The sequence below is a fragment of the Gymnodraco acuticeps genome, unplaced genomic scaffold (assembly GCF_902827175.1).
Source record: "Gymnodraco acuticeps unplaced genomic scaffold, fGymAcu1.1, whole genome shotgun sequence".
Taxonomy (NCBI): Eukaryota; Metazoa; Chordata; class Actinopteri; order Perciformes; family Bathydraconidae; genus Gymnodraco; species Gymnodraco acuticeps.
In genome coordinates this window covers 558,775-574,737 of record NW_022990276.1, presented here as the reverse complement: position 1 = coordinate 574,737, position 15,963 = coordinate 558,775, and the positions used below count along the sequence as shown (strand labels likewise).

At 42.2% G+C, this 15,963-nt stretch overlaps 1 protein-coding gene across 1 annotated transcript in view; it reads right to left on the bottom strand.

Annotated features, from left to right (window-relative positions):
- Positions 1 to 15,963, bottom strand: part of vars1 (valyl-tRNA synthetase 1) — a 37,591-nt gene that overhangs the window by 5,454 nt on the left and 16,174 nt on the right. The window contains 10 exon segments of the mRNA XM_034221600.1: positions 4,538 to 4,762; positions 5,662 to 5,817; positions 6,020 to 6,147; positions 6,312 to 6,459; positions 8,961 to 9,065; positions 10,977 to 11,102; positions 12,885 to 12,955; positions 13,111 to 13,216; positions 13,304 to 13,394; positions 15,027 to 15,185. Coding sequence (XP_034077491.1) covers positions 4,538 to 4,762; positions 5,662 to 5,817; positions 6,020 to 6,147; positions 6,312 to 6,459; positions 8,961 to 9,065; positions 10,977 to 11,102; positions 12,885 to 12,955; positions 13,111 to 13,216; positions 13,304 to 13,394; positions 15,027 to 15,185 — 1,315 coding nt within the window.

Here is a 15,963-nt window from a genome sequence, read left to right as displayed (position 1 = left end):
CTCTTCTCATGTCTCTTCTACATCAACATGGTCCCCTCTTCTCCATGTCTCTTCTACATCAACATGTGTCCCCTCTTCTTCATGTCTCTTCTACATCAACATGTGTCCCCTCTTCTTCATGTCTCTTCTACATCAACATGTGTCCCCTCTTCTTCATGTCTCTTCTACATCAACATGTGTCCCTCTTCTCATGTCTCTTCTACATCAACATGTGTCCCCTCTTCTTCATGTCCTTCTACATCAACATGTGTCCCCTCTTCTTCATGTCTCTTACATCAACATGTGTCCCCTTCTTCTTCATGTCTCTTCTACATCAACATGTGTCCCCTCTTCTTCATGTCTCTTCTAACATCAACATGTGTCCCCTCTTCTTCATGTCTCTCTACATCAACATGTGTCCCCTCTTCTTCATGTCTCTTCTACATCAACATGTGTCCCCTCTTCTTCATGTCTCCTTCTACATCAACATGTGTCCCCTCTTCTTCATGTCTCTTCTACATCAACATGTGTCCCCTCTTCTTCATGGTCTCTTCTACATCAACAGTGTCCCCTCTTCTTCATGTCTCTTCTACATCAACATGTGTCCCCTCTTCTTCATGTCTCTTCTACATCAACATGTGTCCCCTCTTCTTCATGTCTCTTCTACATCAACATGTGTCCCTCTTCTTCATGTCTCTTCTACATCAACATGTGTCCCCTCTTCTTCCATGTCTCTTCTACATCAACATGTGTCCCCTCTTCTCCATGTCTCTTCTACATCAACATGTGTCCCCTCTTATTCATGTCTCTTCTACATCAACATGTGTCCCCTCTTCTTCATGTCTCTTCCTACATCAACATGTGTCCCCTCTTCTTCATGTCTCTTCCTACATCAACATGTGTCCCCTCTTCTCCATGTCTCTTCTACATCAACATGTGTCCCCTCTTCTTCATGTCTCCTTCTACATCAACATGTGTCCCCTCTTCTTCATGTCTCCTCTACATCAACAGGTGTCCCCTCTTCTTCATGTCTCTTCTACATCAACATGGTGTCCCCTCTTCTTCTTCATGTCTCCTCTACATCAACATGTGTCCCCTCTTCTTCATGTCTCTCTACATCAACATGTGTCCCCTCTTCTTCATGTCTCTTCTACCATCAACTGTGTCCCTCTTCTTCATGTCCTCTCTACATCTCAACATGGTGTCCCCTCTTCTTCATGTCTCTTCACCTCAACATGTGTCCCCTCTCTTCATGTCTCTTCTACATCAACATGTGTCCCCTCTTCTCCATGTCTCTTCTACATCAACATGTGTCCCCTCTTCTTCATGTCTCTTCTACATCAACATGTGTCCCCTCTTCTTCATGTCTCCTTTCTAACATCAACATGTGTCCCTCTTCTCATGTCTCTTCCACCATCAACATGTGTCCCCTCTTCTTCATGTCTCTTCCACATCAACATGTGTCCCCTCTTCTTCAGTGTCTCTTCTACATCAACATGTGTCCCCCTCTCTTCATTGTCTCCTCTACATCAACATGGTCCCCTCTTCTTCATGTCTCTTCTACATCAACATGTGTCCCCTCTTCTTCATGTCTCTTCTACATCAACATGTGTCCCCTCTTCTTCATGTCTCTTCTACATCAACATGTGTCCCCTCTTCTTCATGTCTCCTCTACATCACATGTGTCCCCTCTTCTTCATGTCTCCTCTACATCAACATGTGTCCCCTCTTCTTCATGTCTCTTCTACATCAACATGTGTCCCCTCTTCTTCATGTCTCTTCTACATCAACAGTGTCCCCTCTTCTTCATGTCTCTTCTACATCAACATGTGTCCCCTCTTCTTCATGTCTCTTCTACATCAACATGTGTCCCCTCTTCTTCCATGTCTCTTCTACATCAAACATGTGTCCCCTCTTCTTTCATGTCTCTTCACATCAACATGTGTCCCCTCTTCTTCATGTCTCTTCTACATCACATGTGTCCCCTCTTCTTCATGTCTCTTCTACATCAACATGTGTCCCCTCTTCTTCATGTCTCTTCTACATCCAATGTGTCCCCTCTTCTTCATGTCTCTTCTACATCAACATGTGTCCCCTCTTCTTCATGTCTCTTCTACATCAACATGTGTCCCCTCTTCTTCATGTCTCTTCTACATCAACATGTGTCCCCTCTTCTTCATGTTCTCTTCTACATCAACATGTGTCCCCTCTTCTTCATGTCTCTTCTACATCAACCATGTGTCCCCTCTTCTTCATGTCTCCTTCTACATCAACATGTGTCCCCTCTTCTTCATGTCTCTTCTACATCAACATGTGTCCCCTCTTCTTCATGTCTCTCTACATCAACATGTGTCCCCTCTTCTTCATGTCTCTTCTACATCAACATGTGTCCCCTCTTCTTCATGTCTCTTCTACCATCAACATGTGTCCCCCTCTTCTTCATGTCTCTTCTCTTACATCAACATGTGTCCCCTCTTCTTCATGTCTCTTCTACATCAACATGTGTCCCCTCTTCTTCATGTCTCTTCTACATCAACATGTGTCCCCTCTTCTTCATGTCTCTTCTACATCAACATGTGTCCCCTCTTCTTCATGTCTCTTCTACATCAACATGGTTCCCCTCTTCTTCATGTCTCTTCTACATCAACATGTGTCCCCTCTTCTTCCATGTCTCTTCTACATCAACATTGTCCCCTCTTCTCCATGTCTCTTCTACAATCAACATGTGTCCCCTCTTCTCCATGTCTCTTCTACATCAACATGTGTCCCCTCTTCTTCATGTCTCTTCTACATCAACATGTGTCCCCTCTTCTTCATGTCTCTTCTACATCAACATGTGTCCCCTCTTCTTCATGTCTCTTCTACATCAACATGTGTCCCCTCTTCTTCATGTCTCTTCTACATCAACATGTGTCCCCTCTTCTTCATGTCTCTTCTACATCACAGTGTCCCCTCTTCTTCATGTCTCTCTACATCAACATGGTCCCCTCTTCTTCATGTCTCTTCTACACACATGTGTCCCCTCTTCTTCATGTCTCTTCTACATCAACATGTGTCCCCTCTTCTTCATGTCTCTTCTACATCAACATGTGTCCCTCTTCTTCATGTCTCTTCTACATCAACATGTGTCCCCTCTTCTTCATGTCTCTTCTACATCAACATGTCCCCTCTTCTTCATGTCTCTTCTACATCAACATGTGTCCCCCTCTTCTTCATGTCTCCTTCTACATCAACATTGTGTCCCCTCTTCTTCATGTCTCTTCTACATCAACATGTGTCCCCTCTTCTCCATGTCTCTTCTACATCAACATGTGTTCCCCTCTTCTCCATGTCTCTTCTACATCAACACTGTGTCCCCTCTTCTCATGTCTCTTCTACATCGAACATGTGTCCCCTCTTCTCATGTCTCTTCTACATCGACATGTGTCCCCTCTTCTTCATGTCTCTTCTACATCGAATGTGTCCCCCTCTTCTTCATGTCTCTTCTACATCGACATGTGTCCCCTCTTCTTCATGTCTCTTCTTACATCGACATGTGGTCCCCTCTTCTTCATGTCTCTTCTTACATCAACATGTGTCCCCTCTTCTTCATGTCTCTTCTACATCAACATGTGTCCCCTCTTCTTCATGTCTCTTTACATCAACATGTGTCCCCTCTTCTTCATGTCTCTTCTACATCAACATGTGTCCCTCTTCTTCATGTCTCTTCTACATCAACATGTGTCCCCTCTTCTTCATGTCTCCTCTACATCAACATGTGTCCCTTCTTCTTCATGTCTCCTCTACATCAACATGTGTCCCCTCTTCTTCATGTCTCTTCTACATCAACCTGTGTCCCCTCTTCTTCATGTCTCTTCTACATCAACATGTGTCCCCTTCTTCTTCATGTCTCCTCTACATCAACATGTGTCCTCTCTTCTTCATGTCTCCTCTACATCAACATGTGTCCCTTCTTCTTCATGTCTCCTCTACATCAACATGTGTCCCCTCTTCTTCATGTCTCTTCTACATCAACATGTGTCCCCTCTGTGTAAAGAGACTCTGAAAGTTTCAGGAACAAAGATTCTCTCTCTTTTTGTCCTGATCCATTTCTATAAAAACCTGTCTGAAAATGAACTGATCAGATTGTGGTCACTTTATGATGTCGTAACGATGTTTTGTCTTGTGTAACCATCAGCCAATCAGCAACCAAGGTAATCGAAGCAGTCCTAATTCAAATAATAAATATCGTACAGTCATTTATACAGAGTATCTACACCTTCTAAAACATCAAATTCAATGACATTCAGCCCCAATTCACCACACATTCAAAGACCTAGCACAGGATAGTTAAGTAGGTACAGTAATATTACAACACTTGGTCTTCTTTATAATGGTAAGTAGCAGGCTTTAAAAGAATCTCACAAAAAGTCAACTCAAGTGCTTTTAATTCCCATGGTCTATTTATGTGATTTTCCAAAACAATAAGGCTTTGACTTTCTCCCCGCTAAAATCCACACACTTCCAATGACCCATTGTCGCTGTGTTTATACATCAATTCGTTCTTAACCACCCTCACCTCCTCTGAATCGGGGTACAAAGTGACGGTGATGCTGGGGGGGTCACTCTGAGGTCGTCGTCGTGGTAACCTCTGGTAGAGCTCCTCGCCGACGAATGGCATGATGGGAGACAGGAGCCGCAGACCGACGTCCAGACAGGTGTAGAGCGTCTGTCTGCACACCAGCGCCTGCCTCTGGCTGCTGCTGTCCTCCTCCGCTCTGCTCAGCACCGGCTTCACACTCTCCTGCAGCACAGACAGAGAGGGAGGGGGCACATTTGTCATTTCAAATGATCATATAATCATTTAAAACATATATTCTTATAATCTGATTGTATTTTTAGTCCTGTATGTGTTTGACAGAGACATATTGTTAGAGCCAGTATTTTGTCACACCTAATTGTGACGTCTGTAGTCAACACACTATAAAAGACTACAATTCCCACGGCCCCTGCTCTAAAGTGACAGTGATGGGCGACCTGCTAGAAAGACGCCGTCGAGGAACAGTTTTTAACCGTCCAGTTATCCTTTAAGTTATGAAGTTATATAAGCCTTATCACGACAGAAAGCATACCCTATTTGTTTGTTATTTGAGCTTTGCCTATTTGTCTTGACTATTGTAAAGACCTCTTTTCTTTGTTGCATGTGTAAAAGTTATTTTATTTTGAGCAAACACATCGCATAACATCATCTAACCATCAGAGGTCAAGCAACTCTTCAACTGTAAGTAAAGGAAAGATGTCTGTTTGAGGCGTCTAGTGGGTTGAAAGAAAAGCAAGGAAGGAAGCCACGACACATGTTAATGATTTACAGTTCAGGAGGGCAAAGGAAGTGTAGAAGGGGGAATTGGGTTTTATGGTTTAATGGAGGGGATGTTTAGATAATGCTTAAGAGAATTGATGGGTGGGAGCAGTTCTTTGCTCTACATCAGAGTGTGACTGTAAGCTGTGTTCTGGGTGCAAAGCCATTTTATCCTGAGAGGATGAAGTAGCTCTGTTCCTGCATTTGAGATCGATTTCACTTTATTACTTTATTAAATGTAACCAAAGACAAACTTTGTCCATGAATCATTTATCTGTTTCTCTTTTACATGATTATATGACATTTAAGATGCTGTTTAAGATGAATGTCACAGGGTTTCTCACCAGGTAGACGTCACAGAGCTCATACAGCCAGAAGTTGTAGATGGCGGTGGTGATGGTGGGGAACTCGTAGGCCTTGAAGCCGGCATCGCAGAGAGCGACAGCAGCACTGAGGCGAGACAAAATCCACCTGTCTGACACACTCTCCTCTCCACACAACTGAGGAGGTTGAGGAAAGGACAAAACAGAGGGAAGGATTCAAGGGTTACCTCCCAAATATCAACAGTTCATGAATACAAAGCATAACGGTAAGAGAAACCCCCAGACACAGATAGTACTTGGTCAAAATGTGTCAGTAGCTGAATATGAATAGGTTTGGATGAGTGTTTGTTTATGTTCTCCGTGTCCTTGATCTTCTCACCTGGGCTTTCTCTGACGGCACAAAGTTTTCTCCGAGCGTCTTCATGGCAAACTTCACAGCGTTCCACAGTTTGTTGCAGAAGTGACGGTAGCCCAGGATGCGGTTGACATCCAGGTTGATATCCCTACCTGAGAGACACACACAAAAAGGATTAAAGGATTACTTCTGTGTATATTTTGTAACAGCTGATCTTCTACCCACTGTTTATTCACTGTTTTGATATATTTGATGTAGTCAAGGCTAAGCTCCGGCATACCACGGGAGAAAGTGAGAAAGAGAAAGTTGAGTTAACCTTGGCTGGTGTAGGCGCACAGGGCGAAGCGCAGAGCGTCCGTGCCGCACTCTGGGATGCCGTTAGGGTAGTCCGACGTCTGGCCCTGCTTCGCCTTCGCCACCTCCACTGGGTCCAAGTTGCTGTCCGTAAACAGGGCATGGAGACCCTAGAGGGGGAGAGGATGTGACGTTGCAACTTTAAAAAAAGGGGCACTAAAATATGCATTTAGGGGTTTTCCCTTTCCGATAGTGCAGCGGTTCCCAACCTTTTCAACTCAGGGCCCACGTAAGAATCAAAAAAATTTTTTCGCGGCCCACATTCAACCATAAACATTACGGAGGCTAAATAAAGTTCTGATTGGTCAATTCAGAACATGTGACATGTTAATCCAGGAGAACAGACCGCTGTCAAGGACTGTAATGTCCGTTGCTAAGGAGGATCGAGAAAGAGAAAGGAGGTTCAAATAAAAAAAAATCTTAATAATGAAAATGTTTCCAAACAAATCATGTTTTGCTAATTATTTGGCGGCCCACAGGTTGGGAACCGCTGCTGTACTGTGTTATACAGGTTTTAGTGCATCTAAAAGGTCTGCAAAGGCTAACATCCCTGTGTTACCTCCAGAGGGAGTTTCTCTCCCACGCACTCCCCCCCTGTCTGACATTGCATTGGACTCCTTTGTTTACTTCCGTAACATAGTGACAAGACTATATACAACTCGTGCTTCTATTGGCTAGCGCTCCAACACATTGTAAGGCTAAGGGGCGGGACATCTCTAATGGCGCGTTTCCACTGCAGGCCTCGCTCGGCCTCGCTCGGTTTGGTTAGGCCTTATTAGGCCCGGCTCACTTTAATGCTGCACTTCCATTAGAGTTTAGGAACTGGGGTAGTTACTATAGTAACGCAGTGTAGGCGGAGCCGTGACGTCATCTTCAATGAGAGCCCCAGAAAAACAACACAGCCGTTAGCTCTTAGCACTCAGAGCTCATAGCTCTTCATATCTGTTCAGAAACTAGACAGAAGTTAAACAAGTACAAACCACAGACTGCCTGTGTCATGGCGAATACAGTCGCTGGTTTATTTATGTCTGTAGGCCGTTGTTGTGAGTGTGGACGGTCGGAGCATATATAACGTTAGCTTAGCCAAGCTCCATTTAGAAAACACGCATTTTAAAAGGTTTGTCGCCTGCCGTCTGTCTGCAGACTTGTTAAAGCGTTAATTCATGGTTTTTACTAACCGGTATCAGTATGTTGTTACTTCGGCATCATTTTGAAACGTGTATTACAATTAAATCACGGTCAAATATGTTCATCTTGTTGTAGTTGTAGCCCCCTTGCCAGCGATTCTCTCACTAGTTTAGCATACTCAGCCTGGTTGTTCCTGGCTCTAGAACCACGATTTTAGTCGGGCCAGAAAAAAGGTGAAAAAGTAGCCCCGGGCCAAAACTAGGCCAAGTGGAAGTGCAACCAAAAACGGGCCCCGCACGGCTCGGCACGCTTAAAGCGAGCTACCCGCTGCAGTGGAAACGCGCCATAAGCGGTAGACCAATCCCAACAGAGCCGGCTAGCTAACCAATCAGAGCAGACTGGTCTTCATATAATTATCATCTTAACGTTTTGAGAATGAATATTGAGTAACATACGCCTTTTTTAAGAGTTAGAAATAGAGCATCTACAAAATACATGCATGTCACAAAACACCCCCTGGATTAGATACCCACTATCAAACACTGAAACGAAAGACAGGGATTTTTTTTAAAGAGGCAAACTTAATAACCTCATGGACCCTTATCTTACAGTGTTAAAAAAACACTTCATCCTAAACCTAAAAACATCTGTTTCTCAAGGATCGTAATAATTCAGGATTTCTTAAAGGTTACAAAAACCTCTTTTGCCAACATTTCCATTACATAAATCAGTGACCATCAACTGGCGGCCCGCGGGCCACATCCGGCACGCGCGACGGGGGTGACTGTGGCGTTGGCGGAGTGGTTAGTGCGTTCGCCCCCCCACTCGGTTTTTTTTTTTATACAACGTCTCGTGAGTAATGTGCAGTACCGGAGTCCAACAGAGAGGCAGCAGCTGTGGGACAGTAGCCTGCGTACTGCGTAGTCTTCCATTCCCTGAAGATGAAGTGATCCTTTGTTAGCGTGAAGAGTCTGCTTTATGCCCTCCGCAGCAGTAGCCCCGCTGCGAGCGAGGCTCCGGCGACTTCACAGTACATGCACCCCCCCCCCCCAACAGAGTCCAACAGAGAGGCAGCAGCTGCGGTAGCCTAGAAGTGATATTGGATACATTTTGGCCCTTGGACAAATGTAGTTGGTGATCCCTGACATAAATCATCATTGAAAAGCTCATATTGAGAATGAAGAAAAAAAACAGCTGTGTGTTTTAATAGGCAGCAAATGACGGTTAAATGGTTCTTATTCTTAGGGGTACAATGTAGTTTAACACAAGTCCTTCAGTGGCCTCTAGAGGACAGGACGGCTGCGTCTGGCTGAGCAGTTTCCGGGGAGAGATTGATGGCCTCAATTAAAGCTCGTTGGGAGCAGAAAGGGTGCTTAATAAAGCTTACATAACACAGCGAGCCTCGGGGGAGTATGGTGACTGTGTAAGACACCCCGGATGGACGAGACTATGCACATATTTGAACATGAAACAAAGTCTTTACCTCGAGGGAGATCCCTGTGATGACGTCCAGAGGGTCGATGACGTTGCCCAGAGATTTGCTCATCTTCCTCCCGTGGGCGTCCCTCACCACCGCATGCAGATAAACCTGAAGCAAAAGCATTATTAATAATAATACAAATAATAATACATTTTATTTAAGACGCCTTTCACGACACCGTACAATTTGTTAAATATTCTAAGAGGTAAAAGCAACTGAACATGATAAAAACACAAACATACCATCATGGAGAAGACAATTAAAGTGGACACAAATGATAGGGACAGGTTATTCAGGGGAGACAGATGATAAGGAGCACTACAGTGAGTAGGCTGATCTGAACAGGTGGGTTTTGAGGAGGGTCTTGAACAGGGGCGGACTGGGACTACAAATCAGCCCGGGACTCTCGACCGGCCCACTTCGGTACCGCCGGCCCACCGCGGTACCGCAAGTAAATACCGCTAGTAAATTGTCGACAGGGGTTAGACAATTTACTAGCGGTAGATCATGTCTACCTCCGGGCCGGTGGACTTGTATTATCACTGGCCCCACCATTGTAACCACGGAGCATTCGTCCAAAAAAAAAAATCGACTAATAATGAAGAAAATTAACACATTTGTTGCAATAGTAATTTATGCACTAACTACATTACTACTTGTACTACAACATTTGAATCATCAGTTCTTCCTCATTTTCCTCAACTGTTCATATTTGGTTTATTAAAATAATGATATTGTGGTCATTGTTAAAAAATGTCTGCTATTATTATTTGTATAATGCAGTTTCTGCCTTCCTGTCATTAGGAGTTAGAAATGTAATGGCTATAGATTAGATTAGATCCTTCATTATCCTAAACTGCTGGGACATTTCCCCAATACCTTTATATTGTCTACTCTTCACTTACTTGTCAGCATAGGTCGGCATTGATGTACAGAGCCGACAGAAGGCCTTGTTTATATTGGCATCATATAGAGGTGCAGTGACGCGTCCTAAAACCAGGAAGTAAGCTGCTGGTTCCCTCGACAAGGGTTTTGGAAAATAGCTGGAAATAAGGTCTGTGGAAAACAAACCTGTTTGATAAATGCACGTTTTGTTCAGCCGGATAATCTCCACATGTCTACCCTACTTTTATAATTTTCTAATCATAAATCTAATCGATAGATTATAAAAGGGTTTTAGGACGCGTCACTGCACCACTAGAAGCCAACTCCATCGATCAAGCTGAAACTTTCTCTCCCTCTTCTTCTCATGCTCCCTGTCACTCTCCTTGAACTCCTCCGGTGACTTTCTTTTATTTGAAGATAGTTTTCCGGTTACTGCTGATATTAAAAACATTTGGTGAATGGTTAGGTGGCGCGATAGTCTGTAGTGAAGGAGCGCGCTCCCGGGAGCCTGCTCGCGCTGCGCTCCGCAGCAAACAGCTGTTTGCTTTTCACCCAACAACGACAAGCGACTCACGGAACGCTATATTGTAGCGTTGCTCAACGAAACAGTTTAACTAAATTGCTAGTCAAAATACCAATACCACAGGACAATATTTTAAAAGCAATATTTTTAGTGGCCCGAGCGGGCAAGTGGAAAGTACGTTATGCTGGCCCGGGGTGTCTAAATAGTGCTTCCGGGCCAGCGGGCCATTTAATGTCGAGCCCTGCCGGTTACCGGCCGGCCCACATCGTCCGACCGGCCCACTTCAGTACCGCCCGAACGTCCCGATGGCCAGTCCGCCCCTGGTTTTGAATGTGGTGATTGTGTCAGACTATTATTGCTGAGTCATGTCCTGCTGCAGGCCCTGATATTACATGTTACTTGTTAGACGCTTTTATCCAAAGCGACTTACATACTCAATACTGTGGGCAATCCCCACAGGAGCAATTTGGGGTGAAGAGTCTCAGGGACACAAGGACATGCTGACTGCAGTGGGGTTTGAACCTGGACCCCCTGATCCGAACACCAACGTGCAACCCACTGCACCACAGGTGATATCACTCCCTGTTGTGTTGTGTTCTGGTGGGTCTCACCTCTGTGAAGGGCAGCTTGCCGGTCAGTTTGAGGCCCATCATCACCATCCGAGCCACCCAGAAGAACAGGATGTCGTGGCCCGTCTCCAGCAGCGTGCCGGGGTAGAACACGTTCAGGTCCTGGGTCTACAGGAAGACAGGTCGTTAAAACACACTTTAATGTTTCCAACACACAAACACACACAAACCTCTGGATACCAAGTGACTGACTTTGCAAATTAGTGTTATTTAGTCATTTTACTTTAACTGTCCAAACGGCACTTTCCGGTTAGATGCTAATTGCATTTGTTTATTAGTATTTGTTCCCTGGGCAATGACAATACATTTGAATCTAATCAAATAAAATTGGTTCTAATCTAATTGACGACAGCCGTGTGTTACGTGCTGTCTTTTACTCTCCCACCCTGGGTTTGTTTTTAATGTTACTTCCCTGGGCTAATTGGAGAATGTAACATTGTGCTATTTAAAAAAAATTAATATTCATGTCTTCATATCAGAAACTCTCTGTCCTCTCCTCTCGGCTCATGATTGTGTTCCAGTTGACATTGATGGCAGATGCTAGGCCTTCTTGGTTTCCCAATTCACCCGGTTCCCTTTTCACCATGCATTAGTGTAGTTGTGCTTTTTGTTTGCACAGTTATGGTTACAGGCTCTTCGACACATATTTTGAGTGTAATTCATTTGCCAAAAAAGAGCACACATGAACAATGTTTGCGGGATCACAATTCATCCTTTTGGCCATGATATTCATGAAGGGAAAATCTGATGTTGTGGCAGCCATCAAACTCAACTTTTTGAAGGTAATATTCTACACTTTGATAGTTACAGAGACAGTGGCCATCTGAACAGAGGCCTTAATGTTCTTCTAATAAGGATGACACTATTATTATTCTTAGTTAAAGGTGGGGTAGGTAAGTTTGAGAAACCGGCTCGAGATACACTTGTTATATTCCATGGAATGCTCTTAACATCCCGATAGCAATGAATATCTTAAGTGCTTTGACCAAAAATCCATATAGAAATGTCATCAGTGGAAGCCGTGGCGCTGTAAAAATTACAACCAATCATCTGAGCCGGCCCGGCTAAAGTAACTGGATGGCCTACCTGCCTGTCAGCCTTCCATCTGTGCACAAACTTATCTCGTGCCTTCATTGGTCATGTGCGCGTTGGAGGAGGGGCTCTGTAAGGAAGTGGCAGATTTTTTCCGGTTGTGTATTTTCAAATTCTAGCGCACTCGAGCTGGTTTCTCCAAAATTACCTACCCCACCTTTAAGAATTGTTTTAAGACGGTTGCAAAAGCATTTCAAACTGATTGCTAAGGACAGAAAAGACAAGTAACCCTTTTACGTAGCGTTACCAAACAAAGATTTGAAAAAGCACGGAAAGATACACTGTCTCTGGCCACAAATAAAGAAAATGTATAATATCGCAACATCTTCTGATCAAATAAATTGACCATAGGGTTGTTTGTGTCCCAAAACAAAACTTTCTTTTTATAACAATTTCCTTTACCTCAAAATAAAAACCTGTTTTGAGGTTAAGTAGCCGTTTCTGGTTCTTTAAGCCTCTCATAAAGTGTATTCTTTATGGTAATTTTAAGGGGTTTTGTACAACACCTTACTGATTTTACTTAAAATAAAAAGACACAACATATCTTAAGTATTCAAGGAAAACATATTATGGACAGGTCAAACGGTGACGTTGTGAAAATCATTATATAAGAAACATTGAGTTGAATTTTAAGGAAACTCTCTAATTAAGATGGGTGCCTATTCATTTGGTTGGTGGCATTTCCTTCTCATTTCCTTTCCTTTATTATATATGTAGTTTCCTCTGCAGAATCCTCCCAATCTACTGCAAAATCTTCCATTTGTGTCAGTGTAAGGGTGGTTGACCTCAGTGTTTTACCTCATTAGGCCATCCAAAGATGGAGAAGGGGAAAATGCCAGATGAGAACCAAGTGTCCAGAACATCCTCATCTGAAACACGGGGGCCAAAAGTTATCTAATGTGTATGAATATGGAGCGAGAATTAATCACATTAGGTGAATGTGTGTAGTAGCAACACATGAAGGGATTAGATAACCTTTGGAATAATTGAAGTAATGAGTAAATTAAATAGTGTTCAGTCTCACCCTGTCTGAGGGAGATCTTGTCAGCGGACACATTGAAGCGTTTCGCCGCCTTCTCTCTGACCACTTCCTCCGAACTCCCACTGATCCAGTAATGACCGTCCATGTCCTGGAGGGAAAATGGACACAGGAAATAAGCTTTTATCTGTCATCTGAAAGCATGCAGGCCTTGTCAAAGTGACAGACATGCTCTTACCTCTCCTGGTTTCACAGAGGGATCGTTGACGGTGATGAAGTAAGCAGGAATACGGTGACCCCACCACAGCTGCCGAGAGATGCACCAGTCCCTGAGAGGAAGAGGATATCTCAATCAATCTATCTATCCATCCATCTATCTATCTATCAATATATCTATCATTCTATCTATCCATCCATCCATCTATCTATCCATCTATCTATCCATCTATCTATCCATCCATCTATCTTACTATCTATCTATCTATCTATCTATCTATCTATCTTACTATCTATCTATCTATCCATCTATCTATCTATCCATCTATCTATCCATCTATCTATCTATCAATCTATCTATCATTCTATCTATCCATCTATCAATCCATCCATCTATCTATAAATCCATCTATCTATCCATCTATCTATCTATCCAGCCATCTATCTATCCATCTATCCATCCATCTATCTATCTATCTATCCATCTATCTATCTATCTATCCATCTATCTATCCATCTATCTATCCATCCATCTATCTTACTATCTATCTATCTATCTATCTTACTATCTATCTATCTATCCATCTATCTATCTATCCATCTATTAATCCATCCATCTATCTATCTATCTATCTATCCATCTATCTATCCATCCATCTATCTTACTATCTATCTATCTATCTATCATTCTATCTATCCATCTATCAATCCATCCATCTATCTATCTATCTATCCATCTATCTATCCATCTATCTATCCATCCATCTATCTATCTATCTATCTATCTATCCATCTATCCATCTATCCATCTATCTATCCATCTATGCATCTATCCATCCATCCATCTATCTATCTATCATTCTATCTATCCATCTATCAATCAATCCATCCATCTATCTATCTATCCATCTATCCATCTATCTATCCATCCATCTATCTATCTATCTATCTATTATGTTATTATTACATTTTTCAATCTATATCTAGCTGCAAAAAGTATTCCCTTTATCAATTAACTGATTATTTGATAGAACATTTATTAGATAACTATTTTGATAATCAATTCATAATTGTTTCACTGCTATACATTCTCAGTTTAGAAGTGTTGAACAGTAATTGGCTCTTTTTGCATGTCTTACCTGTGAGTAATGTAAATATGTTAGGGGTTTGGAGAATATCTTTGAAGAAATGACTTTTTTGACATTTCACAGACTTTAATATTTATGGAATAATCCTGAAAATAATTTATGAATGCATTTATAATGAAAGAAACCATTAGAAGCAGTCCCACTATTATGCGATTCCTTAAAAAGAAAATTGCATATTCCCTGTGTGAAATTGCGATTTAAAATGCTTAACTGCCAAGATTTCAGTACAATGGCCAAGAGCAAATACTGAATGAACCAAAATCAGACTGCGATAAAACTGAAGAATCATTATTTTCTTTTATATTTAATTTTTAACTAGCACCTGTTTCGGATTTGTAAGCATACCTGTCTGTACCGACTACCCAGGGAAAGGTCAGAGAATTTAAATGAATGTCTGTATTTATGTATAATTTGGAAGGAAAGGGGTAATGTATGTACAGTATGTGAGCAATAACGTGTAGATTTGAGTGGACTGTAAACTGAGGCGGGTGTGATTTGTATGTACATCTCCTTGTATGTTATATATTTGTGGAAGAAATAAAAAGTTCTAAAAAATAAAACTGAACAATAACAGAAAAATGTTGCATAGATGAATACCTGATGTTGTCCAGCCAGTTGAACCAGGTCTTGAGGTGGTGGTCGGGGATGATTTTGAGGCGTCCCTCCCTCACGGAGTCTGCGGCCTGCTTAGCCATATCTGCACAGCTCACGTACCACTGAGGCTTCAGCAGAGGCTCCACGATGTCCTTGGAGCGACTGATGGGGTAGAATCACAGCGGGGCTTAAAGGATGATCCAGGAAGATCTAAAAACCTCTATTCTACTTCTACACCTGACTTGACCTTTACCAGAGAGTAGTAGAGTACAAATACTTTGTTACTGTACTCAAGTACATTTTTCTGATATCAGTACTTTACTCCACTACGACTTTTTAGTTCTTACATGTTGAACACAAATGCCTGTACTTTCTACTTCTTACATGTTGAACACAAATACCTGTACTTTCTACTTCTTACATGTTGAACACAAATACCTGTACTTTCTACTTCTTACATGTTGAACACAAATACCTGTACTTTCTACTTCTTACATGTTGAACACAAATACCTGTACTTTCTACTTCTTACATGTTGAACACAAATACCTGTACTTTCTACTTCTTACATGTTGAACACAAATATCTATACTTTCTACTTCTTACATGTTGAACTCAAATACCTGAACTTTCTACTTCTTACATGTTGAACACAAATACCTGAACTTTCTACTTCTTACATGTTAAACACAAATACCTGAACTTTCTACTTCTTACATGTTGAACACAAATACCTGTACTTTCTACTTCTTACATGTTGAACACAAATATCTATACTTTCTACTTCTTACATGTTGAACTCAAATACCTGAACTTTCTACTTCTTACATGTTGAACACAAATACCTGAACTTTCTACTTCTTACATGTTGAACACAAATACCTGTACTTTCTACTTCTTACATGTTGAACACAAATACCTGTACTTTCTACTTCTCACA